Consider the following 27,261-nt stretch of genomic DNA (forward strand, 5'->3'; position numbering starts at 1 on the left):
AAAAAAAAATTTTCTGTAAGCATTTAAAATTTCCGTTTTGATTCCATTAATTAATCAAAAAAAAAAAAGATTCATCTAACAACTTTTTCATGCAGATGGTGTATCTGAGCACTTAATCTCTATGTGGTACACACGTGTGCATGCACGTTATTATCCTAAGTACACTTTAGTGTAGTGGTGATACACACTTTTGAAACAGAACTGTTAGGTATAGGTTCTCATGACCTAGATCCTCTTGAGCAGTTGAGTTCATTAGATTAATGAAGCATACATTAATTTCAATGTTCTATTACTGTTTTAGTTAAAGTTGTGAACATCTATGGTAATTTTATATCTAGGCATATGGAACCAATATTTTAGCTGAGTGCTGGGCAACTACCAGGCTATTTCACATCCTATGGAGGCATATACTTTTGAAAACTTTGAGCTATTGCTTTAAGTTTGCAACACAAATCTTTATTATCAACTATTTGCATCTGACTCCCACCTAAATGGTGCCAACTTTTGAGTTTCATAAACAAGTTGCTTTGTCAAAAACCATGTAGAACACAAAACTACTAAATTTATTTTAAATTGCAACTCATTTTTGCCAGTTGAGCGAACTGGAGCAATGTGAAATAAAGTGTCTTGCTCAAGGACACAGTGTGTCACTGGGAATTGAACTCACAACCTTATGATAATGAGCCAAATACCTTAGCTACTAAGCCACACCTCGTCTCTGTCACATGTAATGATTATTTATTAATTTCATATCGTCTGGCACCTGTGCAAGTGGCACATAAAAAGCACCCACTACACTCTCAGAGTGGTTGGCGTTAGGAAGGGCATCCAGCTGTAGAAACACTGCCAGATCAGACAGGGCCTGGCGCAGCCTTCTGGCTTCCCAGACCCCAGTTGAACCATCCAACCCATGCTAGCATGGAAAACGGACGTTAAACGATGATGATGATGATGATGAGGAAGAGATAATTTAGCAATCTGATTATCTTTGTCTCTTAGAAAAGAAAATATTTTGGCACACAAAGTATTTTGAACTAAAGGACACTTGATAAAATTCATACATGTGCCAAGCAATTAAAACTTTATACCAACTATCATTTTTAAGGTTTTTTTAGCATAACCAACCCATCATGTTATGACAATATTTTCACGTGTAGTCAAACAGAGGAAAAAACTAAACAAATGGACAAACAAGATTAAAAGCATGGCTTCCTTGTTAGGAAATAATCTTGTTAATTGAGTTGTTAAAATTCAAGTCACATGAAAGTTTCAATTTTAGGCCCCCCTCACCTGGTAGACGCTGTTGATGGTTTGCCTTAGGAAAGGTATCCAGCCTCAGAAACCATGCCAAAAGCTGACATTGGAGCTTGCTGCAGTCCTACAGCTCATGAGATTCTGTCAAACTGTGCAGCCCAGCTCGGGAAACAGACATTAAAGGATAATGATGGTGATGTCTCACTTTCTGTGCTTTTTCCTTGTTGCGAACTTTGTCAACATTTAAATCAAATAAAGTGATTCCTTGACATGTTTAATCAATATAGTTGTTAAGTTACCTAGTCTTTTTTGCAACATTATGTAAGTTTTATAAATTTGAGCTTTAAGAACTTAGCTACTATTAGTGGATGTGTGAGAAGGAGCTTCAGAGCAATGGAAGCAAGCATTTGATGAGTATTTTTCTATTTTGCATCACTGTTTTTCCCAAAATTCTTGTTACCTGTAACTATATGTTCAGTAGATTTTTTCTTTATAATGTATGTATATTACATTGCTGCAGCTATGGGAATCACTTTCCAACAGATTGTATGGTCATATCTAAGACAACATAGTAAAAAACTAGTTTTTCTTCAGTAGATCTTGTGCTGTATCTTCCTGGATCTCACATTCAAATTGTCATGTCTTTCTCTCCTTTCTAACTTGTTCTGCTTCAAAGGCTGCTAGTAGCTCTTATTTCTTAACAATCTCACTAACATCGATCAAAAGTTGTTGAAAACCCTTATCACACCTGTAGACCACAAGTTAATTCTTGTAATGGATCTTGTAGAAGTTTCATCAGAAATCTCCTTTAAAGCATCATATATATATATTACAAAAATGATATCTCAGTAGTTTCAATGCATCTCTCATTTTCTTTCACTCATTAGAATATGTCAACACTCAGTCAAAGCAAAGAAATAATCATAGATCTGCTAAACCAAACAAAATCTGAAGATACTATATATTTCCAGGCAATATGTAGCTGTATCATTGATTACCAAATTTAAGGAGTTTAGAGTCTTCGATATACCATTTTTTTTTATCTTTCATGTTACTGCTGTTGTCATACATTTGACCTTATAGATTTTCCTATTTGCTCAAGTTGCCCCAAAACAACTTCTGTCATAAGAGCACCTGAACTCTCCTTTAATAGCACAAATCTCCTCTCCCTAAGTCCTCATATATGGGTTCATGTATCCCAGTATTTGATGGTTTGATTGCTTCAAGAAAGGCACCGAATAATTGAACAATAATTTGGCTCTGTTTATGTGTTAAAATTTGCTACCCTATAGCAATTGCTAGAAGCTGTATTAGCTTGTATTGGATATTTTTTCATTATTTCTTGAACTTTATATCTGTAAACATATACCTTCATATTAAGATCAACTACATATTCTATAAACTGTAAATGATTGCTTGCACTGTTCAACTTCTTATTTGTAACTCTGAATGACATAATTTGCATGTCAAGAATTCTGATTAGAACTATCAAACATTGCAAAATTTATCACCAATATTCTTCTTCATGCCTAATTGTCTACTGGTTAATAGCATCATTTGTTTTTCCTCTAGATAAATGCATTTCAAGTTCAGTTATATCTGATAGTTTTCTAAATGGTTAGTATTCCTCTCACTTGAAAAACGAATTTTTGCAGTGTTCATCTAGTCTTTTGAACATATTTCTTGTAGGGATGATGCACTATTTTGTTTTGCTAAACAACTTACAACAAAACCAATCATTATTGGTACACTTATTTGGAATTTAGCAGCCTTCTCTTTTTTTTTAATCATTGAGAAACTCTTTTGATACAACCTGCTGTATTGGGACAGTTGGCAAGATCACTTAAGGTATAATACCGTCTTTTGCAAACTTTGCAGTACTGGAACTTTTCTTGGCGTTCTTTTTCCTTTATATGATTTCTAGAAATACTTCCGATTTGCAAAATTTCTATCCCATTTCTTATATTATTTGTTATAGGAGCATCACATTTAGATCCTCCAGTGTTAGCTTCAACAAAAGTACAGCTATATTCTTGCTCTTGGTTTGTTTTCTATATACAAAATTATTTCTGGAAGAAATTTCTGGTTTTGCTTAGTCTATAGCTGAGCCCTCTTTGGAAGCATTCAGGTTCGGCCTGTGTCTGATGATAATATCTCACTTTCTCCCACCAGTTTTAGAGGCCTGGAAGAGGTTAATAAGCACTACACTTACTCATTTGACTTTTCTTTTAAAATAGTTCCTGATATTGATAGTAATCATAATTTCTTTGAAGTAACTACAACAAGGCTGAAAGCTATTTTTATGTGTCTCTGGGTCACAATAGTTAAAATTAAAAATCTTATGTCCATCATCAGTAAACACCAAACTGGCATAAAGAAAAAATACACACAGCAAAATTAAGTGATGAAATTAATATTAACTATTTCTCTTTGTTGATGATTTAGGATTTATTTAATCAATTTTGGTTATCAATTGGCAGGGTATTTGATTCTTTGTATCAATGTTATAAGCAATGAACTTCTTAATAAATATGTAACAGTGTGGTACACCTCAATACTGAATATAAGAAGTGAGAACACTGTAAACTTGATAAGTTATTCATTAATTGATAGTATATCTCCTGCTTCCAGTGAATATAGTTCAGAGACTGATATGTCCTAGATACACTGCATGAAAACAAAGTCTTCAGTAGTGTAAGAATCCGCTTGTGTCATTAGAAAAAGGAATTAAACTGTAAATTTTGACTTTGAAAATCAAATCAATGTATTGATAGAATATTGAATATATCTTGACTATGTTTGTGAAACGTTTACAAATCTTTATTCCCGATTAAAAAAAAACAAAAAACTTGTGAAACTTTTATATTAATTTCAGGAAAAAGAGAACAAAAAAGTACTAAATTTAGGCAATTCAAAGAAATTTCCAAAGATTTATCCAGATTTATGTGCTTTAATATTTCCTCTCTTTATTTTTAAAAGTTTTTGTTAGAAATCATAATTATTTAATTTTCAAAATCATTATTAAAAACAAAATCCTTGATAAACTATAAATATTTACTGAAACAAATACTTTCTGGCAATAAAATCAAAATAAAATGCTTGCTTCTTTTTAGCATTGACCTCCACAGCCAGCATACCATTGATACCTTTGATCTAATGATGTATGTTTCAATTGATATTATATTTTCCATTGTTTACTTTCTCTTGTTCTAAAAATATGTATTATTAATACAGGTTGATGGCTGTTAGATCGATTGTTTTTGAACTGGTTTCAGCAATGGCTGGAGCTGAATTTGTAAACATGTGAGTCTAGGTACAGGTCACTGATATATGTTTTTGAATTTTATTTATTTATTTTTCAATGTCAAGACTCAATTTAAATATTCTTTAGTACTATGCATACTCTGTATGTCTGTGGATATTTATGTTTTTGTTTTTCTATGTTTGTGTTTGCCACCAGTGATAGAATATGAATGCAAGAAAAAGATTTTTGTTCTTACTTGGTAGCCTATATAGAACCTTTTGTTACAGTCTTAGGAGTGGCTGGTTGGTAAGTAGCTTGCTTACGAACCACATGGTTCCGGGTTCAGTCCCACTGCGTGGCACCTTGGGCAAGTGTCTTCTACTATAGCCCCGGGCTGACCAAAGCCTTGTGAGTGGATTTGGTAGACGGAAACTGAAAGAAGCATGTCGTATATATGTATATATATATATATGCGTATGTTTGTGTGTTGTGTTTGTCCCCCCCAACATCACTTGACAACCGATGCTGGTGTTTACGTCCCCGTAACTTAGCGGTTCAGCAAAAGAGACCGATAGAATAAGTACTAGGCTTACAAAGAATAAGTCCTGGGGTCGATCTGCTCGACTAAAGGCGGTGCTCCTACATGGCCACAGTCACATGACTGAAACAAGCAAAAGAGTAAAAGAGTAAAGAATCTTTATTGAGCATTTTGTTATCAATGATTATATACATGAATAGTATGTTGTGAAAGTGTAGTTTCACTTGAATTTTTATTAGTTTGTCAATATCTATGGAGTATGTATTTTCACCAAGGTAAACTCTCCCTGAGAAAATATTCGTATATCTTCATTGCAAAGATGACATCTTTATATATAAAAGTGAAGTTGTGTGTCTGTCTCCTACGATTTAGATTGCTAACTACTCCCACATTTTGCGATGCAGTGTAACCAAAAGTGGGTATCTTATAGTCGTGATTCATATCGAGCCCTTCTGGATATTAGCGCGCGTCTACGATGAGTCTACGATTTAAAAAAAAATTATCATCACTTTTTCCCATTTTTAATGCATTTTTTTGCTATTATATAAGGGAAGTAACTCTCTAAAAATGCTTATATAATTATTTCCCTTACAAACCCGAGCAACGCCGGGCGATACTGCTAGTATCTTATACAAAATTAGTGCCTGGATAATAGTTTTGTATTTTTACCAGTGAAACCTTTTTCAGGGAAAACACTTGCATATCTATAAAGATATTATGAGATACTTGTTAGTTATCATCTGTTCAGAGTTATCAAATTTTTTAGCAATTACCTTAACTCGGTACAAAATGTTTCCAGTATATTTTCATCCTCAATTTCTTCTATTGATATCAGTAGGTGATAAAGAATGACAATATTGAGCTTTGTAAGAACTTTGTTGTATCATCTGTTCGTTATAGCTGCTATATTTTTGCATACTCAAACTTATCTATAAATACAAAGTGAATGAGAACAAGCTATTTCAAGTTCTTTGGTTTCATATTTTCTGCCTTTTGGAGCTAATTTTTGACAGAGTAGTAGTTTTAGGCAAACTACATGAAGGTCTCACTAGTGCTGGTAGCGTGAACAAAAGCACCAGTACATGCTGCAAAGTGGTTGAAATTAGGAAGGTCATTCAGCTGTAGAAGTCATGCCGAAGCAGACACTGGAGCACAATGTAGTCCTCAGGCCTATCAATCTATCCAACCCATCCAAGCATGGAACATTGAATGATGATGATAGAGAAGTAGAACCAGTTGAATTGACTCTTATTTTTTCTTGAAAAATAAAAAGCCAAGTATTAGATTTAAACTCAAAATTAAAGAGACAAATTTGAACATCGCAAAGCATTTAGTCCATTGATCTTCACAAGGAGAATATTAGCATTTGTTTAAAATGTATTTTAGAGCTAATGTAGTTAAAATTGATGCTCGATTTAAATAGAATTTTACCATCAGAAGTGTATCTCCACAAATGTCTATCAAAGTAACTGTTCCCACAACTTATATATGAATACTTTCAATGTAATACTTAGTGTAAGGAAGGTAAAATCTTCATGACGTTTTATTTCAGCTGATGATTATATCATTCACATGAACTTAAAGGATATGATAATTTTCTTCTGTTGTATAATGAAAAGGATTGTACATGTTATATTTGTATAATGTAAATATGACTTCAGAATCTCCTGCAATTTTTTTAGATGGTCTCCTTGCTTAAGTTGGTGAATGCTGCCATAATCCTTGCCTTCAGTTCATCTTTGGTGTTACAAGGAATTTTGTTGGTCTCTCACTCAACTGTGCCCCACATATAATAATCAAGGGGGTTGCAGCCTGGGGAGTTAGGTAGCCAAATGTTAGGGGTCATGTGGTCACAGAAATTGTCTGAAATTCATGACTGGGTTCCCCTATGGTGCAGAGTCCTGTTACCAGACATAGGGTTTTCCAGCAGCCACCCTCTTGACCCAGGGCAGCACTACTTCCTCCAGGCACTTGATGTAGGCTTCTGTGTTGAGTCTCAGGCCATGTGGGAAGATTAATGGAGGCATAATGTTGCCATCATTAGTGATCACTCTAAACACTGTGATGTTGACTGAATGTTTGATTTTTATCTCTCTTGGTACATGTCTTAAGATTGACACCTAAACACTCTGAAATGTTCTTATTGGAGCTTCCGGTGCAAATGCCAAGCAGTACAACATGTTTTCAAATTTCTGGCAGAGTGAACTGCATCATGGTGCTGTTTTTCTCACAGACGGTGCCCAACTGACCCTACTATACTGTGTAGTTGACAAAATCAAAAACAAACAATGTGCATGCACTTAATTAAAAATATAAAATGGTGACAATTTATCCCTCGCATCCTGTACATATATGTGTGTGTGTGCTCACCAAGGAAATGACTAGTGACCGAGACTTTTGGAAATATGCCATGCGTGAGAAGACCCGGCAAGCCAAATGAGACCATAATCTCATGGCTTATGCCAGGGGCGTTACCAGCCCACTTATGCGTATCTTTTTCTTCTTTGGACACTAAAACTCTGCTTGCGAAGACCTGTTGAGGCAAGTGAAATCAAAATCAAATTCGATGACTGGCATCCGTGCTAGCGGGTCGCAAAGAGCACCATACGAGTGTGATCATTGACAGAGCGGCTATCTGGCCTCCGTACCGGTGGCACATAAAAGACACCATTTGAGCATGATCGTTACCAGCATCGCCTTACTGGTTCCTGTGCCGGTGGCATGTGTAAAAGATTTGAGCGAGGTCGTTGCCAGTACCGCCTGACTGGCCCCGTGCTGGTGGCACGTAAAAGCACCCACTACACTCTTGGAGTGGTTGGCGTTAGGAAGGGCATCCAGCTGTAGAAACTCCGCCAGATCAAGATTGAAGCCTGGTGCAGCCATCTGGTTCGCCAGCCCTCAGTCATTCGTCCAACCCATGCTAGCATGGAAAGCGGACATTAAACAATGATGATGATGATGTATATATGTATACACACATACATACATGTACATGTCCTTTATAGCCATGCCCCTCCTCCCCAATGCGCATATACAGTTTCTCTCAAAACTTCACAACCCATCTTTCTAAAACCTATGATCACCATCCACTGCAGGTGCCACCACTACCCTTTACATGCCCATCTATACCCTTTTCATTCCCTCACATATGTACCATACCCCCTCCTCCATTCAACGTAATTTCTCTTACCATCACTTGCTACATCCACCTCTTCCCTATCTTTGAACATCTCCCATCACAATCTTATGAAGCATCCCTGTCTATTCCCTTTGTACCACTTATAATTCTCCCCACTGTTCCCTGTGGTATGTCCTGATGCATCTCCAACACCATCCATTTCTCTCTCTCTCATTCTGACTGTCTCTCTCTCTTTCTCCTCTCATTTCCTATTGGCATAACTATGTATCTCCTCTGTAGTAAGACACCTGTCTCCAACCCTCTCTTATACTTTACCTTTCACCTGGGCCAAAGTCATTTCCTTTGGTACCCCTCCTACTCCTAAGCAAGAGGTCATTGTCTTGTAAGTTACTTGACAACCCCACTGTGTTGGTGTCATGTAAAAAGTCCCAGTGCTGGTACCACATAAAAAGCATCCAGTACACTCTATAAAGTAGTTAGCATTAGGGAGTACATCCAACTGTAAAAAGCATGCCAAAGCAGACTGGAGCCTGGTGGAGCTTGCCAGCTTTCCAGCTTTCCAGATCCTGTCAAACTATCCATACCAGTATGGAAAACAGGCAGTAAATTATGATGATAATGATTATATATGTGCATATATATACATGTATGTGTGTGTGTATCTATATTTTGATATTTATGTATGAGATGGTGAAGATGCCGACGACCGCTCGGTTCAAAGTCTCCCTTGACCTCAAGTGGCCTGAACTCTTTACATGAACACCACTCTGTTCATAACTCCATGTCCCCCTACATGGCCTTGCTTCTTGCTTTTTGAGCCAAAAAATTAACTAATGAACTAACTAACACATGTCCTCGGCTATTATAGCCAATGTTTCCCTGTCATGTAGCATAGCTGTTTGCACACAGGCATCAAATAATCTGTCTTTCACTCTGAGAGAGATCCTTTGTTGCCAGCAGGTGTAAGAACTCTCTGAATTTTGCCCATCCTAATCTTATTCTTACAGTTATGCTCTTGGAGTATCCATTCCCACTACTAACTTGGTCACCTAGATAACAGAAGCTGTCAACTACCTGTAGCCCCCCCCGGCAGTTGATTGGGTCTATTTTCTGTACATTTTCAGCATTTATTGTACCTGTGTAACCTTCCATATGATTATCTATATGTGTATGTATATGTGTGTATATATTTATGTATGTATATGTGTATATACATATTGTTATATTTCGGAATGGTCATTTTGCCAGTTTAGCCAATAAAAACACACGCACTATATATTTGGTGTTATTTTGCTTCAGTGTTATTTATTTTTTACATTAATCTTAATCTAATTTCGGCCAGAGTTCTTTCGTCACACTCCTGTGACCGCATCAGTGGTCCTTTGCTTTCTTCTTTCTTATTTGTGTGTCACAGGAGTGTGACGAAAGAACTCTGGCCGAAATAAGATTAAGATTAATGTAAAAAATAAATAACACTGAAGCAAAATAACACCAAATATATAGTGCGTGTGTTTTTATTGGCTAAACTTGCAAAATGACCATTCCGAAATATAACAATATCTGTTTCAACACACGACTTCACATAAAAAATCTTGCACAACAAATATATAAATGTATTTACATATATATGTAAATATAGATATATAGGTGCAGGAGTAGCTGTGTGGTAAGTAGCTTGCTAACCAACCACATGGCATCTTGGGCAAGTGTCTTCTGCTATAGCTCCGGGCCGACCAATGCCTTGTGAGTGGATTTGGTAGACAGAAACTGAAAGAAGCCTGTCGCATATATGTATATATATATATATATGTGTGTGTGTATGTGTGTGTGTGTTTGTCCCCTAGCATTGCTTGACAACCGATGCTGGTGTGTTTACATCCCCGTCACTTAGCGGTTCGGCAAAAGAGACCGATAGAATAAGTACTGGGCTTACAAAGAATAAGTCCCGGGGTCGATTTGCTCGACTAAAGGCGGTGCTCCAGCATGACCGCAGTCAAATGACTGAAACAAGTAAAAGAGAGAAAAAGAGAAAATATATATGTGTGTTTATATTTGTGCCTCGTTCTATCCTACCTATCTCTGTATGTCTGTCTGTCTGTGTGTTTGTGTATGTATGTAGTTTTGTAGACACAGTTTCATGCATTGCAAGATCATGTTTTGTATTTTGCACTGCTACTCCTTCACTTGTTCACTGCTGTCTTTATTATATACTTGTTAAACACATTGCCTCAGCAATTGTCATGAAACAGTTGAAGTCATCTGCCTCTAGCTTTGTTCGATTCTGTTGTTTATGTCCTTCAACTTTGGTAATTTGACAGAAATTGCTTTTTCATGTGTGTAGTAGTCACTATACATGCACACACATCCCCCAACTCACAGACACACTCATGTGCATTTACATTTACATTTATACACTTAAATATGCATATCTTGACAGGCTTTCAATTATACACATATCCTGCGTGCCTCATTTATTTGCATATTTTACTCATATTTAAAAACATCCTATATACATATCACACGTGATCACGTGACTGACCAGACCATCAGATGTTGTTACACATCGCTGGTCACAATGCGTTCGCATTGTTTTAGCCTTCGAATGACGCCACCGCACTGGCTAAGCGAGCAGGCCAACAGAAGAAAGAGTGGGAGAAAGAGTAGTGAAAGAGTACAGCAGGGATCACCACCCCCTGCCGGAGCCTCGTGGCGCTTTTAGGTGTTTTCGCTCAATAAACACTCACAACGCCCGGTCTGGGAATCGAAACCGCGATCCTCCGACCGCGAGTCCGCTGCCCTAACCACTAGGCCATTGCACCTCCACCCTATATACATATACAATGTAATATTGGAGTTTGTAATTGGGTATAGTTTTTTAAAAAAATAATTGTCAAAGTTCCTTTGAATCATATCCTACTAGTATATATAAAAAAAGGCCGGCCACATTAATGTCATCCACATTAATGTATAGTCTGAAGAAAACTGTTAGTGTCACTGTTGGAGTCCATTTTGATCAAATGTTTGCTTCTCATCATACTTCAGTTATCATCATCGTTATCATCATCGTTATCATGCAGTAGTTTATGATCCCAATTTATAACTCTTAACTATAGAGTAATTCATGACCTCAGTTATTATACAGCAGTTTGTGGCTTCAGTTATGATATAACTTTGCTTCTAGTTTTCACATAATAATTCATAACCTTGGTTTTCACTCAACAATTTATCCACCTCAGTTTTCACATTAGTTCATGCACCCAGGAGTCATAGCACTATTTATGACCCCTTTCATAGTCAAATATATACTCTTTTACTCTTTTACTTGTTTCAGTCATTTGACTGCGGCCATGCTGGAGCACCGCCTTTAGTCGAGCAACTCGACCCCGGGACTTATTCTTTTTGTAAGCCCAGTACTTATTCTATCGGTCTCTTTTTGCCGAACCGCTAAGTGACGGGGACGTAAACACACCAGCATCAGTTGTCAAGCAATGCTAGGGGAACAAACACAGACACACAAACACGCACACATGCATATATATACATATATACGACAGGCTTCTTTCAGTTTCCATTTACCAAATCCACTCACAAGGCATTGGTCGGCCCGAGGCTATAGCAGAAGATACTTGCACAAGGTGCCACGCAGTGGGATTGAACCCAGAACCATGTGGTTAGTTAGCAAGCTACTTACCACACAGCCACTCCTGTATCAAATTTTTAAAAATTAATGTTTCATTTTTACAGAAAAGCAGATTGATCAGAGAGAAAAATAAAATATTTTTCCAAAAGATAAAGGTGGGATACCTAACACTTTCCTTTTTAAATATGCCCATCCCTTATGCAAATTATCTTCAATGGTATCATTTTTTTACTACGATTTTCAATATTTTAAACTTTTATTTATAATAACATATCTTTGTTGAACACTAGCCTAGTCCGTTGAAGTATGGCCTATTAAATTTCTCCATTTCTCTTGAAACCATCTTAAGTAGTTTCGAATTTTAGTTAATCAAAACAAGTACAAGTTACAGTATTTGTTGGAAAATACAATGCCTGTAACATAGACTTCATGCCTTCCATGTCACATATTCCATTTGAGAAGTAAGGGTTTCGTGAAGGGATTCACTTTTATTAAATACAGCCATACAGATTTATATATGTATAAATAAAGGATTAGGAATACTCCATTGTATTTCCAGTACTTTTTTTATGAATCCTTTATGAGTAAACCTTGATTGGATATCTTAGAACATCAAGTTACTGAACTAGGTTGTTACAGTACAGTATCTAGTTTCACAAGCTACTGGCATACTGTTTCAGTATCTCATCCTCCTTTGACTCACTGGATTATTGATTAGAAACAAAACCAATTCCTATAATGCAAGAAGAATAATGTTTATTAGATAAATAAATCCAAAAGTACCTTATAAATCCAAGAGTTAGACAAACTGCAAAGTTAGCATTGGAGGAATTTGAATGTAGAATACTGAAGTACTTAACTTGACACCATACAGAATTTGGATTATTCCTTTAAATAGGTTTAACCCTTTAGCATTCAGATTATTCTGTCAAATGTAAAGTTTATGTATTCACACTATGTAAAATTAATCCTGCATCATTTCATGGCTTTGAGATTTCAATGATGTGTTTTGTTTATTTTTAAAATGACACAATAAGATAGCTATGAATGACCATATCTGACTAGTTTGAACATAAAATAGGTAGAATGTTTTGGCCGGATATGGCCGGTTTAAACACTAAAGGGTTAAGGCTGTTGTCATACAAGAGAAAAGAACTGAAAAGCTTTATTGTACATGACTTTCCAAGGACATTAGTAGTGTAAGGTGAAATCATTTTGTGTCACTCAAGAATATAAACTCAGCCATGGACTTGAAGGGGAACTCACTTTCTTACATGATGGCCATTATGCTATTAAATATATTAATAGTATAACAGGAACATTGCTTACAAGAATATAATTAAAATCCCTTCACAAACTTAATATTGTATATTAACACAATGAAGACATAGTTAACAACAGAAAACTCAACAAAATATATTGTATACATCTAAGTAGTTACAAGCTTACTGATATTAATTATATGGATCCTTGGCTGTTCAGTATGGATTCCAGGGTAGAGCACTTCAGATAATGAGATTTTTGGATTGGCATCAATGCTCAGCTTTGTAAGCAAAGTGATTGAAAAAAATTGCCCAATTAGTATCATATTGGTACTTAATTTATTCATTGTATGCAAGATAAAAAACTTGACCAGAATATGAGAAGAATTCAGTAAGGTATCAACAAAATGGATAACATAAAGTGCTTGGTCTGATTTGTCACCAAATTTAGCAAATCCATTTTAAATAATCAAAATTGGAATTAAATAAAAGTTACATAATGAGCTGTAACATTTTTCAATTGGTTTTAAGAGAATCAAAATTTACCACTCATTATGTCTTCATATCGTGGCATACAAAGACTGTCTTTGATGTTGCAAACAATGGTATTAATAAATATTTTTCTCTTCTATTCTTTGAGTTCTTAAGATTCCTCACATGTAATGGTTGGATCCAATCAACTTTGGATCCTGATATACAATTAAATCTGAAATTTTGAGGTGAGTTATTGCTCAAGTAAGTTTTCATTGGTTACCCCAATGGCTTATACATACTATCTGTGCCAAATTCAATAGACCTTTACATTCCTCTGAAAAGTTGTCAAAATTTATATATTATCCTTCCAAACAGCTGTCTTAAAATTGATGTTTTTATGCTGTGTCCTGTTATGCCCTGTAACTTAGCAGTATGACAAACAGCATTCAATAAAACAAGTTACAGATTGATATAAGTATTGGGGTTGATTGACTAAAAGCCCTTCAGTCCTTTAAATGTATCTAGTAAAATAATATTAACCTCTTCTGCCACCTTCATCTCTGGTGATTTCCAGTTCCCTTATGTGTATACATCCTAAGGTTATATTTCAACTCTGAAACTTTACTCTTCATGCTTTGTTTCAAAATACTCATTACTATGCTCCATGAACCAACAAGGGAGCCACTACTTGGTAGTTAGACATATAAGAAATAGTAGCTAAATATTACTCAGATAACACATTACCATTTAAAATGAAGACATTAGATAATGTAGTCCTAGATATATAAAAAAAAACGGGATGGTTATGGCTGAGATGCCTTTGGCCAGAGATAGGTCTGTTCAGTCAGGGTTGATATAGAACTAAACAACAACCATACCACAATTTTTATAGGGTACATAAATATAAGTGTAATTTTTTCAGAGAGAAAATACAGTAAATAAATAGACAATATAATAAGTGTACTCATGAGTAATTAAACTTAATCAAAGGTTAACAAACATAATCTTATAAAGAACAGACAGGATAACTTAGTAAATATCTGAACAGAAGAACGTATCCACTTCTAGCAGCCTGATTATATGATTTGATCACAAAAACAATGGTGTGATCAGGGAAGTATCAAAGTTAGAAATAGAATATGTTTGGTGCAAAAACATAAATCAGTTTATGATCTGGAATTAAGCTTGCTTTAGAGACAAAGAAAGACCATAGAATAGGGAGCTTAATACATTACATTACTGAAATCAGTTGAAATATTTCAAAGAGCAATGATTATTTCATGAAGCAGTTTCTTGGTGATTAAAAACATTGAACCTTTGCATTAGAAATGAAGGCTCTGAGATAAAATTTAATTTAAAGATATGGATGGAAGCACTCCGTCGGTTACGACGACGAGGGTTCCGGTTGATCCGAATCAACGGAACAGCCTGCTCGTAAAATTAACGTGTAAGTGGCTGAGCACTCCACAGACACGTGTACCCTTAACGTAGTTCTCGGGGATATTCAGCGTGACACAGAGAGTGACAAGGCCGGCCCTTTGAAATACAGGTACAACAGAAACAGGAAGTAAGAGTGAGAGAAAGTTGTGGTGAAAGAGTACAGCAGGGATCACCACCATCCCCTGCCGGAGCCTCGTGGAGCTTTAGGTGTTTTTGCTCAATAAACACTCACAACGCCCGGTCTGGGAATCGAAACCACGATCCTATGACCGCGAGTCCGCTGCCCTAACCACTGGGCCATTGCGCCTCCACAGATGAAAGTAGGAACTAGAAATTATGGAAGAGACCAATTGTAATGCAATGTAGGGCATGAGAGATGAGGTAAATAGTGCAGAAATTAAAAAAATATAATGACAGTTATTTGGAGGACCCTTTATTTGTTTTGACAATTTTTCCCCTTCTGTTATTTCTTTGAAATAAAAAGAATTTGGCAGGATGAGTTGAACAGAGTTGAACAGAAAAAAAAAATGTCTGATTGAGTCATTAGGTCACTAGCGAAGGTTTTGTCTTCATGCAATGTGTTTAGAGCAAGTTAACCTGGCAGAAAGTACCTTTCCCTTCAAATTAAACTTACCCTCCAAGAACATATGAACTCAGTACCATCAGCCAGCAAAAACTTTCATCATTTACATAGTGCTTCTGCTACTTACAGAAGTGAACTACACTTCCCCATGGTAGCTGTTTGGAGCTTGGTGGATTGAATCACTGATAGTAAAATGTTTTTGCCAGAAGTACAGTGTAGTGTTGGCAATGAAATATATACGGTCAGCTGTAGATCTATTAGTGACTCAACCAGCTGCAATTCTCAAGGACAGAAAACAAACCACCAATCTTCAGTAATACAACTGAGCCTACCGTCCTACAGCTGATCCACTATATATTATTGTGTTATAACGTACATATTTTTATTTATCATACCATATATGTCATTTTTATGTTATTTAATTGCAATTCCTCAAATTGTTCATGTTGAGATAATATCTGTAAATCTTATTTCAGATCTTATATACATTTTTTTTTTCTTTTTGTTTAATAAAGGTTTGTTTGTTGGTACTTTAATGAACCAAATTGGAGGACCTGGTGTGATTATTATTGGAGGATTTTTCCAAGGATTAATGCTGTTTGTCTCCGCGTTTGCTAATAGTGCTTTCTTTTTGTTTGTTTCTGTTGGTCTTTGTTTTGGTAAGTATAACATCAAAAATAATGATTTATAACATTGGTACGAGACCATGAATAATGTTTGGATGGTGGGGGGTGGGGGTGAGGCTATAGTCATTCTAAATACCTCTCCCATCACTTGATGGTATTTATTTTTTATTTTATTAAACATTAAAGGATGAAAGACAGAATTTCAACCTCAGATGTAAAGGAATTTAATGCTATAAAGCCCTTTTTATTCAATGCTCAACAACCTCTGCAAATGATGGTATTCATGATATCAGATAAGAAGAGTATTAACTCTTTATATTTGCAAATATTTTATCAAAATGCTTTAAAGGGGTCACAGATGTCTGCTTTTGGATAGGATGCCAATCAATAAGAAATACTGGTCTCTTGATCTGCTAGAAATTACAGCAAATTCCCCCAGAAACATTCTGACATACAGAATGACAGTATGGTAATAACAGGGCTACATTTTATTGTAGGCCTACTAATTCTGGGCTGACTTTGTTCATACCCCCCCCCCCTTCAAATATTGAGCTCAGTAATGCAAGGTAGTCAATTAGACAGTCTTTATGACACTTAGACTGATGGGTTGACTGTAACACCTCACTGTATCTATTTACAGTTATGCTGGACCGTTGGCAGTTGAGTGTCTTTGACAGGGGCACATAAAGAGTATCAAGTCACAAACAAACCACTAATTTTTTTTCAGTTAGTATGCTGAACTAGAGATATATGCCATAGTAATATTCTTAGGTAGCATGCTGACTGTTTATAGTGCGAATAACAATACTATTTTAGCAATTATAGCAACCTGTACTGCAGATAATTCCAGTATATATTGGTAACTTTCAAATATTAGAAAAAAAGATGAACATGTTCCAGCTGAAAAGATTATGAACATCCAGTAATTATAAAAAAAAAAAGAAAAGCAGTACAAAGAATATGAGTATGTCTGTGTGTCGCCTAGCTTACACTTTCTTTCTAATTGTGTAACCTGACTTACTGTGCATTGTGCCAAGTACCAGATACAAAAGGATACTTGTTAGGGTTATCAGAAATGCAAAACCCAAACACATCAATTCTGATCTCTTTTACCATGTTGATATCATATGTGAAGATCTTCCCAAAGTGTATCTACTAATACTAAACATACAGCTAAGTGGATTATAGATATACAATAACACAGTGCTTTTCAAACTTTTTGCTGGAGCAGAACCCCAAGAAAACATTTCACTGGCTCGAGGAACCCCTGTGCAATAATTTAATTGTCCTATGCACACATATCTGCATAGGGGAATTAAAAATTACTGCCAATTTTAGCCGTTTTGTAACTTCTTGCGGAACCCTAAGTTCCGTGGAACCCTGGTTGAAAACCACTGCAATAACATATGCAATACATTGTGATGTATTAGCTCACACGATGCCCTCCTTGAAATTTTTAGGGCCTCATCAATTCCAAACTGGACTTAGAGTGTGTTTGTTCACCATCTCAAGTAATTTCTTATAAATTCGGTAAACAACAAACATGACACTAATGTATATTTTTATTTTTACTTTTAGGGATTGGATGTTCTCTTGTGTATGTAACCGTTTTTGTAGTTGTTGGAATTTATTTTGGTAGCAGGGCAACAATTTTCATCGCACTTCTGTCAACAGCTGGACCAATTGGAGCAGTTGTATTTCCACTTATTATTCCCTATATTATCAGTGTTTATAATTGGAATTACTGCCTTTTCATCTTGTCTGGAATCAGCTTCAACGTTTGCCCACTAGGGCTGTATATATTGTTTTGTCAGAATCGTGCTAATAAAGCAAACCAGGAATACATCATTCAGCTTCCTATTAAGCTGAAAGCCAGAAAAAAGCTTTTGGATGTAACTGTATTCAATAATTTCATGTTTAACCTTTTTTTGCTCCCTCTTTGCCTGAGCTGTGGTTTTATGAATTTTACATTTAGTATTTACGCCAGTTATATGGATAACAAAGGCTTCAGTCTGATGCAAACCACTCAACAGTACTCCATCTTGTGTTCTGCATCAATTATTGCCAGGTTAGTTAAACTTGTTTTATACCCTATAAAATAATTTTCTTCCCATTATAGTGTTTATGGTACATGTTTAGGTGAAAATTTGTTTCCTGCAATTAAATTTGAGGCATAACCTTATCACAAACTTTTGAAAGCATTAATCAGTTTATGTAAAAAGTAACCAACCTGTTGATCAGATCCTGTATATTTACAGTATCACTGTATAAGCATTTAATTTTAATTTAATTTTTTTCCATAATTTTTTTCAACAAATTGTGTTTTTTTTTGTATTCGATAAATACTTGAGCTGTATAAAAATAAATTTATTGAAAAATACGAGAAACTAAATATTTATATACTCATGTTTAAATGTATAGGAGCTTCTGACAAGAAAAATTTATATTTCACACTAATAAAATGCCAACTCTTAGCTAGGAAGGAGACAATCCAAACAATATAATTACAGCAGCACTAAAAGGTGATGGTCACACAAGGACCACAGCTCAGATAGAGTGAAAGAAACAAGAATTCATTTGCTTCTGTGCTCTCATCAGACCTCACATTAGCCATCTTTAAAAACAAACACAAAAAAGGTGACAAGAATGGAAACACTGATGTGAGTGAGAGATGTTTCCCTGGTCCTACAAACCCAGACCCCCAAAGGAACAAAGATGAAGCCATGAGTGAGAGGTCTGCCTGGGAAGGAGACACCAGTACTAATGGCCCTATCACCACCAATGCGAACAACTGAGGAGACAAGGGAGCTAAAAGAAGAAAGGAAAAAAGGAAAGCAAACAGGAACAGAAAGATGATGAATAAAAAGGAAGAGAAAGAAAAACAAAAAACAATTCCCAAGAAAAATATCAAGGAAAGAAATAAGTTGGGCTACCCATGCAGCAAGGTACTATTAGTAAAGAAGAAAACTTTGGGATGAAAAAGATCCTGGACAATAGAAATGATATAAAAGAGAACACACCTGAGTGCGTAGGTTCTAGCTGCATGATGCCTGCTGGCATGAAGGTAACAGTGCAAACTGCCATTTCACACACCCAAAACCATACCTATTTCTTTATTACCCACAAGGGGCTAAACATAGAAGGGACAAACAAGGACAGACATAGGTATTAAGTCGATTACATTGACCCCAGTGTGCAACTGGTACTTAATTTATCGACCCCGAAAGGATGAAAAGCAAAGTTGACCCAAAACCATACCACAGCTGCATGCGGCAGGATGAAAGCTTCCCTCTAAAGGGACGAAATGATAAACAAAGACCCCAAACGGGGAAAAAAAAATCATGCACCACTTGCACCAAAATAAAAATGTGCAGATGTAGTGCACACTACTTCCAATAGCCCTATCCAGATACAGTCATAAGGGCTGCTTCTGAGCATTCTTTTTTTGTGCATTGTGTAAAAGATTGTGCAGCCACTGACCTGATTACATTAATTTCAGCAAAGAAGTTATCCTCACCAACATACAAGACCATCACAGCCAACAGGTACAGAGTGACCACCACTGGCATCAGCCCAGGTGTCATATTGATTCTCTTACTAAATATTAGAGGGCTGTTACATGCAAGCAAACTTTATACATAGCACTCACTCAAATGCATCTAAGACTCAATACCGCTGATGCAGAAATGCACATACCAAAGTATGTTATATTGTGAACTGATAGAAAAGACAGAAGTCATACACATGTAGCAATGTGTATCTGTGAAAACCTCATGTCCCAGGTCCTCTTGTCATACTCAAACTTAGTGTGTGACACACTGATTATACATATAAGACAACTCAATATAGTTATATGTGCTATTTATCACCCACCAAATGCTCCAAATTACCTGGGCATATTTGAAGATTACCTTGCAAAAATAGAAGTCTTAACCAAATTGGAACAACACTTCAGTGTACTTCTCATGTAGAATGGTTTGGGGTCCTTTTCCACTCAAGAATGATGCAGTGCAAACAAAGGCAGGTGGAATCCCTACTCAACCTTGCCAACACATTATGTAGTACTCCAGCTAACCAGGGCAAACAAGATACTTGATTTCTGCTTCACAAACAATATAGATCTCATCCATAATGTGTAAGTAACACTGTTGCTAGTTTCAGATCATAATATAATAGAGATGACCATGTATGGTCCAAAGGAATACGCAGACATGCAGCCTATGAGAAGCACCCAAAATCTATCTATTCTAAACTTCTATAAAGCAGGCTGGAAATTGATTGAGAAAGAGCTCTTCAGACAGGATAGATCTCAATGTCTCTCCACAGCTTGTCCCAGAGAGAAAGACTACTGTAAATAAGAATAAAATTCCTTAGGAGAGTAAAGTTTTTTTGGGACAGCATACAAAAATTGCTAACCGTCTAAATAGAGAACTCAATGGCAGTGAAAAATCCTACCTGATAACAAAACTGCTGGAGACTGAGAAAAATATGAGATGCTCCCATGACAAAGAGAGAGCAGACAAAGAAGTCTGGGTTATGGAAAATATAAAATCAAACCCTAAAGCCTTCTTTAAGTTTGCCAAAGAAACTGCCTCAATGCTTTTCAGGGTAGGGCTACTTCTCCAAAAATATGGCCCCCTTATAAAAATTGCAATGAAGACAAGTGAAACACTGAGTGAATAATTCAGAAGTATTTTCACCCTACCCTTAAGGCACATGCAAGTCAGCAAACATGTAGAGTTCTTTACCACTACAGATATCAAAAAAGGAGGCAGTAACAATTGGTTACATTGATATAAAAGATGTAACACTGGCCATAGATAGAATAAACCTGAACTCAACTGCTGGCCCTGACGTTTTCCTGGCAATCCTTCTAAAATCGTGTAAACAAGACCTGGTGAAACCATTGCAGTCTCTCTTCTGGAGTTTCCTTTGCAAGTTGCAAACTTCCAGGCAAGTTGAGGGAGCAGAGCAGATGCCAAAAACTGTAGGCTTATCTCTCTAACCTCGCATATCAACAAAGTTATGGAACATAGTCTGAAGGAACCTAATCATGTTCCTTGAAGAAAATGACTAGCTGACTGACACCCAGCATGGTTTCTGGCCAAGAAGAAGCTGCTAAACACAGCTCTTACAACACAATGGGTGTTGAAACAGCTGCTTAACCATTCAAATGTGAATGTAATATATCTTGACTTTGTGAAGGCCTAATATGTCATGAACTGTGTGATTTCGGCATAGTTGGAACATAATGAGTAGTGGCCCACAGTGCAGTGTCATGGGGGCCTCTGTTGTTCTTTGTTGCCCTCTTAGACACGCTCTCACCCACAGAGGACCACCATCACAAGCTATGCAGATGACACAGAAGTTTCACAGCTAATATAAAACTGAAGATAGCACGTGCCTGCAACAAGAGTTAAATGCAATATACAAGTGGGTTGATGACAATAATCTGCAGTTTAATGCTGGAAAGTTCCAAGCCCTTTGCTTTCAGCTGACAAAATACACTGGACCTGGAGAGGTCACAGTTCCAGAATCACAATCAGTGTGTAACCTGGGCATTGACATGAGTTGTGATGCATATTACTAAGTTGGTAATGAAATACAGGCAGCTGACCAGATGGATTCTTAAGCTTTCAGAACAAGAGAGCAGGAAACCATAACAGCTCTCTGGAAGACATTTGTCCTACATTGTTTTAACTATTGCTTCTGACTATGGTCATCACACAGTGTCAAATTAATAGCAGAACTCAAAACAGTCCAGTGAAGCTACATGAAAGCAACCTCAATGCAGCAAATTAGCTCCTGGGAAAGACTCAAGAAGTTAAGACTTTACTCTTTGGAATGAAGGAGGGAAAAATATACTGTAATATACTTCCGGAAGATCCTAGGACTTGTCCCAAACTTTAACATTGAAAGTTATACAAACACCATTGCATAGTGCCTAAAATTTCACCCCTGCTGTCAAAGTACAGGCCTGGATACAGCAAAAGATTGGAGTTCAAGAGCTCACAGATCTTCAATATCCTTCTGAAGGAACTGAGAAACCTACATAGTGTGGATGTATGTTTTCAAAACTAAACTGGATTTCCTGCTGTCAAGAGTCCAGATGAGCCAACTTCATGACAGGAAGCAGAAATGAGAGCAGCATCAGCATCAAACTCCCTCGTTCACCAAACCCTGACTATTAAAGGAGGATTAATGAAAATGTAGCAACATTAGTTGGTGCTGCTGCATAACCACAGCCCTTGAGCTGAAACTAGTGAAAGCTATATGATTTGTTATATTTATGAATTTGTTTTGCAAGATTCTTGATATGAAATTGTGTGTTAAAACAGGTATTATTACATTTTGGGATAGTAATTTTTTTTTTTGCTTTTTCTCTTTAGCCAAATAAACACACACACTATATATTCATTCTTCACTCATTTATTATTATTCTTATTTCATCTCAAGTCCATTGTCTGGAAATCTTTCATCACACATCTGTGGCTTCTTCAGTGACTCTTCCATCTCAGGACAGGAGAAAACATGTGTGATGAAAGATTTCCAGACAATGGACTTGAGATGAAATAAGAATAGTAAACAAGTGAAGAATGGATATATAGTGCATGTGTTTATTTGGTAAGAGAGAAAAAGATGACCATCCCGAAATATAGCAATATATGATTTGATAAAGCACATACTATTTGCCATTAACTGTTGACTAGGTACATAAGAGTATAAGACTATTGCCATAGTTTATTTCTAGACAAAGCAAATTAATGGTTGTTCATTTAATTTTCTTAATTAAAGTCCTTTACAGTAAGAAGGCTTTTCAACTGTAAATGTATATGTTCCTAAAACTTAGCATTTTAAACTTTTTCAAACTCTTTCTAGTGATAGAAATGTAGTTCTTTGTATTGTGAAAATCAAACTAACTCTTATTTTTTATCTTAAAACTATAGGCTGAGTCTTGGTGTGGTGCTTCGATTAACAAGGTGGAGATTTGTGTATATATATACAATTGTCGCAATTGGATTTGGAATTACTATGTGTATTTCAACTGTTCTTCATTCTTATGAATTATTAGCAGTCTGCAATTTATTTGCGGGTCTGTTCCATGGAGGTCCTTGTGGATTATATCCTATTGCTATTTTGGATTTTGTTGGTCCTGAGAAATACAGTTCTGGTATTGGTATTACTGAAACAGCAAATGGCGTTATTACCATCATTGAAGGGTTTCTAGCAGGTAAGATTACTTCCAATGTTTTTAAAGATCTTTATTTGTTGTATTGAAGTAGTCACAATAAGTTATGTTCAAACTGCTAAATAATACAAAATTAATATATTGAATGTTAAGAATTGTGTAACACCAGGTGTGACCTGCAGTGAGTCACAAGCTGGGTGAATGACTAGGTGCAACTCACAAATTTATTGTTCCAGAAATATACAATGTTTAACTGAGGATCATATTTCTTACATCAAACACACAGAATCAATTATACTGGGTGTAATATGACAGTTTGGACACATTGTATTCTCTTCACTCCAGTTCCTTTCTCTATGCCTAATGCTGCTTCACCCCAAGTAAACCCTGATCTAGCAGACCTAGGTATTCAAGCTGTGATCATCTTTTATATTTTGTATATCTAAAACTGCATTCAATATGTCAGTTCAGTATGTCCTTTATTCTTTAAAATGTAGGTTGGTGTCATTTGAGGGAATTTGGCTGCTATTTCTTAAAAATAACTGAATATATTGTATACAATATGTATTTTCTGGTGTGGTTATTTTAAATAAAAGCAATTAACTATTGGGTCATCCCATAAATATTGTGTTCTTTTTTTCAATTGCATGACCTGTAAATCAGAAGGGGATGGGATAAACTACCTGCATTAACTTGCTATAAAAGCAGGCAGAGATTTTACTTTGTACTTAGTCTCAGTCAAAATTTGGAAGAGTGCAGATTGATTTTAAGTTATCTATCTATCTATCTATATAAAACTCAACTTGTGTGTCTGTGTGTGTATTATTTCCTCCTAGCCAACAAATCGTAGAACCACCAAATGTGGGTCACTTAAAGTTTAGGCGAATGAAAATTGAACTGCGCTATTTCTGTTCCGAAATTCATCTCACAAGTGCAAAAATCGATAATGTCTTTGTTTAGGCCTTATCCCATGCATTGAAAAGTGAACTTTACTCAGTCAGCTGTTTGACGTGAACTGTGTTCACCACACGTGCAAGCATGCGTAAATTGCATGAAAAATAAAAAATCAAGATATAAAAACGAATCGCCGTAAACTTTGTAGAAATTCGCCAAAGAAATGAATTTTCGGGATGTAGCCTGGAGGGTTTTTTCGTATTAATATATATATATATATATAAATGTATATATCATCATATATATATGCATGTATATATATATTATATATATATATATATATATATATACATATATACATATATACATATATGAGAGTATGATAGAAGAAGGCTAACTCTTCCTTCCGTAGAAGAAAAAATTCAAATCGGACCATGTTAACGCCAAAAGTTATTTACATCAAAAAGGTGCCTTTTTTCTATGAAAATCCCTATTTTTTACGATGTTTTGACTGCGGTGTCGCCATTTTTCGGTGTATTTCACCTAAAGAGAAGAACAAGCTTCATACTGCCAAATTTTTACTTTTCAAAAATTCCAGTTCTAAAGGGTCTAAACAAACCACAATGCCTGGCGATACTGCTAGTATATATATATATATATATATATATGTCCTATGTCAAAAGACACCTGTTGTTAATGTTCTGTTATTTGTATTTTACTCTTTTACTCTTTTACTTGTTTCAGTCATTTGACTGCGGCCATGCTGGAGCACCGCCTTTAATCGAGCAACTCGATCCCAGGACTTATTCTTTGTAAGCCCAGTACTTATTCTATCGGTCTCTTTGCCGAACCGTTAAGTGACGGGGACATAAACACACCAGCATCGGTTGTCAAGCGATGTTGGGGGGGACAAACACAGATATACAAACTCACACACACACACACACACATATATATATATACATATATACGACGGGTTCTTTCAGTTTCCATCTACCAAATCCACTCACAAGGCTGTGGTCGGCCCGAGGCTATAGTAGAAGACACTTGCCCAAGGTGCCACACAGTGGGACTGAACCCAGAACCATGTGGTTGGTAAACAAGCTACTTACCACACAGCCACTCCTGCGGCTTTGTAAACAATTTCTCCATTTCTTTCTCAGTCCTTGTTTTCGTAAACATTCACTGATTTCTTCCAAAGAATCTAGTGCTCTTAGCTTAGTTTTCCCTTGGGGCTGGCCAGTTTGGAGCAATCTTGAGTATAACCAGCTGAAATTGCAAAGATAATCTGGAGCTCAATTGAGGAAAGAAAACTCCAAAAGACCCATCCTTGTTTATCTTGTCCCTTTTTTGTATCATCTGTCTGGACGTTTTGTGTTCTTTTCCCATTTTTTTCATTCCCTTATTGCCTAAACAAGCAAATTGAAAGCAGTGAAAAGTCCCGCCTGAAAATACAACAGCTGGAAATTGAAAAATGTCTGCAACTCTCCCATGAAAAAGAAAGAGCAGACAAAGAAGCCTGGGCTATAGACAATATAAAATCTAACCCCTGAGCTTTCTACAAGTTTGCCAAAGAAACAGCTTTGGTGCACTGCACGATAGGGCTACTCCTCGAAAAAGATGGTACACTGACAGGAAATCCAATGAGGACAAGTGAAATACAAAATGAGCAATTCAAAAGTATTTTCACTCCACCCCTAGGGCACTTTCAAGTCAGCAATCCAACTGACTTCTTTACCACTGCAGATATAAAGGAAGACGATGTAATAAGGGCTATAGATGAAATGAACCTAAACTCAGCCACTGGCCCTGATGGATTCCCAGCAATCCTTCTAAAAGTATGTAAGTGAGTCCTAGCAAGACCACTGCAGTCCCTCTTTCAGAGCTTCCTTGCAACTGGCAAACTTCCAAGAACACCGAAGGAGGGTAAAATATGCCCTATTCATAAAGGAGGTTGCAGAGCGGAGGCCAAGAACTACAGACCTATCTCTCTGACCTCACACATCAGCAAGGTCATGGAACGAATAGTCAGAAGAAAACTAATCGCCTTCCTTGAAGAAAATAACTTGCTGCCTGACACCCAACCTGGTTTCCGACCAAGAAGAAGCTGCCTAACTCAGCTCTTACAACACTATGACTGGGTGCTGAAACAGCTGCTCAACCACTCAAATGTGGAAGTGATATATCTCGACTTTGCAAAGACCTTTGATAAAGTCGATCATGGAATGATATGTCACAAACTGCGAGATCTTGGCATAGTTGGAAAATTGGGAGAATGGCTTCATGACTTTCTGAAAGATAGAAGTCAGGTGGTAGTAGCCAATGGGGCCACTTCCATTAACACGCAAATAGTGAGCGGTATTCTGCAAGGCACTGTTTTGGGACCACTACTGTTCATAATGGCCCTCTCGGACATGCCCTCAGCCACGCAGAGAGCTACGATCACAAGTTATGCAGATGATACAAAAGTTTCACCGGTAATACAGAACCCTGAAGACACTATGCACCTGCAATGTGAGCTGGACAAAATATACAAATGGGCTGAAAAGAATAGCATGCAGTTCAATGCTGAAAAGTTTCAAGCTTTATGCTATCAGCATGCAAAACTAAATGCAATACCCAATAAATACACTAGACCTGGAGGGATTTCAATCCCAGAGGCACAATTAGGGCGAGACCTGTGCATTTACATGAGTAATGACGCAACCTTTCATGTGCATGTTGTTAAATTGGCAATGAAATGTAGGCAGCTGACCAGATGGATTCTTAGAACTTTTAGAACAAGAGACCAGGAAACCATGATGGTCTTCTGGAAAGCACTTGTCCTAAGCCACTTTGACTATTGCTCTCAGCTATGGTCACCAACCAGTGTCAAATTAATCTCAGAACTTGAGGCAATCCAACAAAGCTACACGAAGAAGATAGCCTCTATGCAGCATATAAGCTATTGGGAAAGACTCAAGAGATGAAGACTCTAT

The 27,261-nt window shown here is 36.5% G+C and overlaps 1 protein-coding gene across 1 annotated transcript in view; it reads left to right on the forward strand.

Moving 5' to 3' along the window:
* Positions 1 to 27,261, forward strand: part of LOC115209951 (monocarboxylate transporter 4-like) — a 50,891-nt gene that overhangs the window by 14,980 nt on the left and 8,650 nt on the right. Inside the window, exons 4-6 of the mRNA XM_036501569.1 lie at positions 16,090 to 16,233; positions 17,779 to 18,268; positions 23,148 to 23,431. Of these exons, the coding sequence (XP_036357462.1) occupies positions 16,090 to 16,233; positions 17,779 to 18,268; positions 23,148 to 23,431 (918 nt within the window). The remainder of the gene's footprint in view (positions 1 to 16,089; positions 16,234 to 17,778; positions 18,269 to 23,147; positions 23,432 to 27,261) is intronic.

The sequence above is a fragment of the Octopus sinensis genome, linkage group LG3 (assembly GCF_006345805.1).
Source record: "Octopus sinensis linkage group LG3, ASM634580v1, whole genome shotgun sequence".
Taxonomy (NCBI): Eukaryota; Metazoa; Mollusca; class Cephalopoda; order Octopoda; family Octopodidae; genus Octopus; species Octopus sinensis.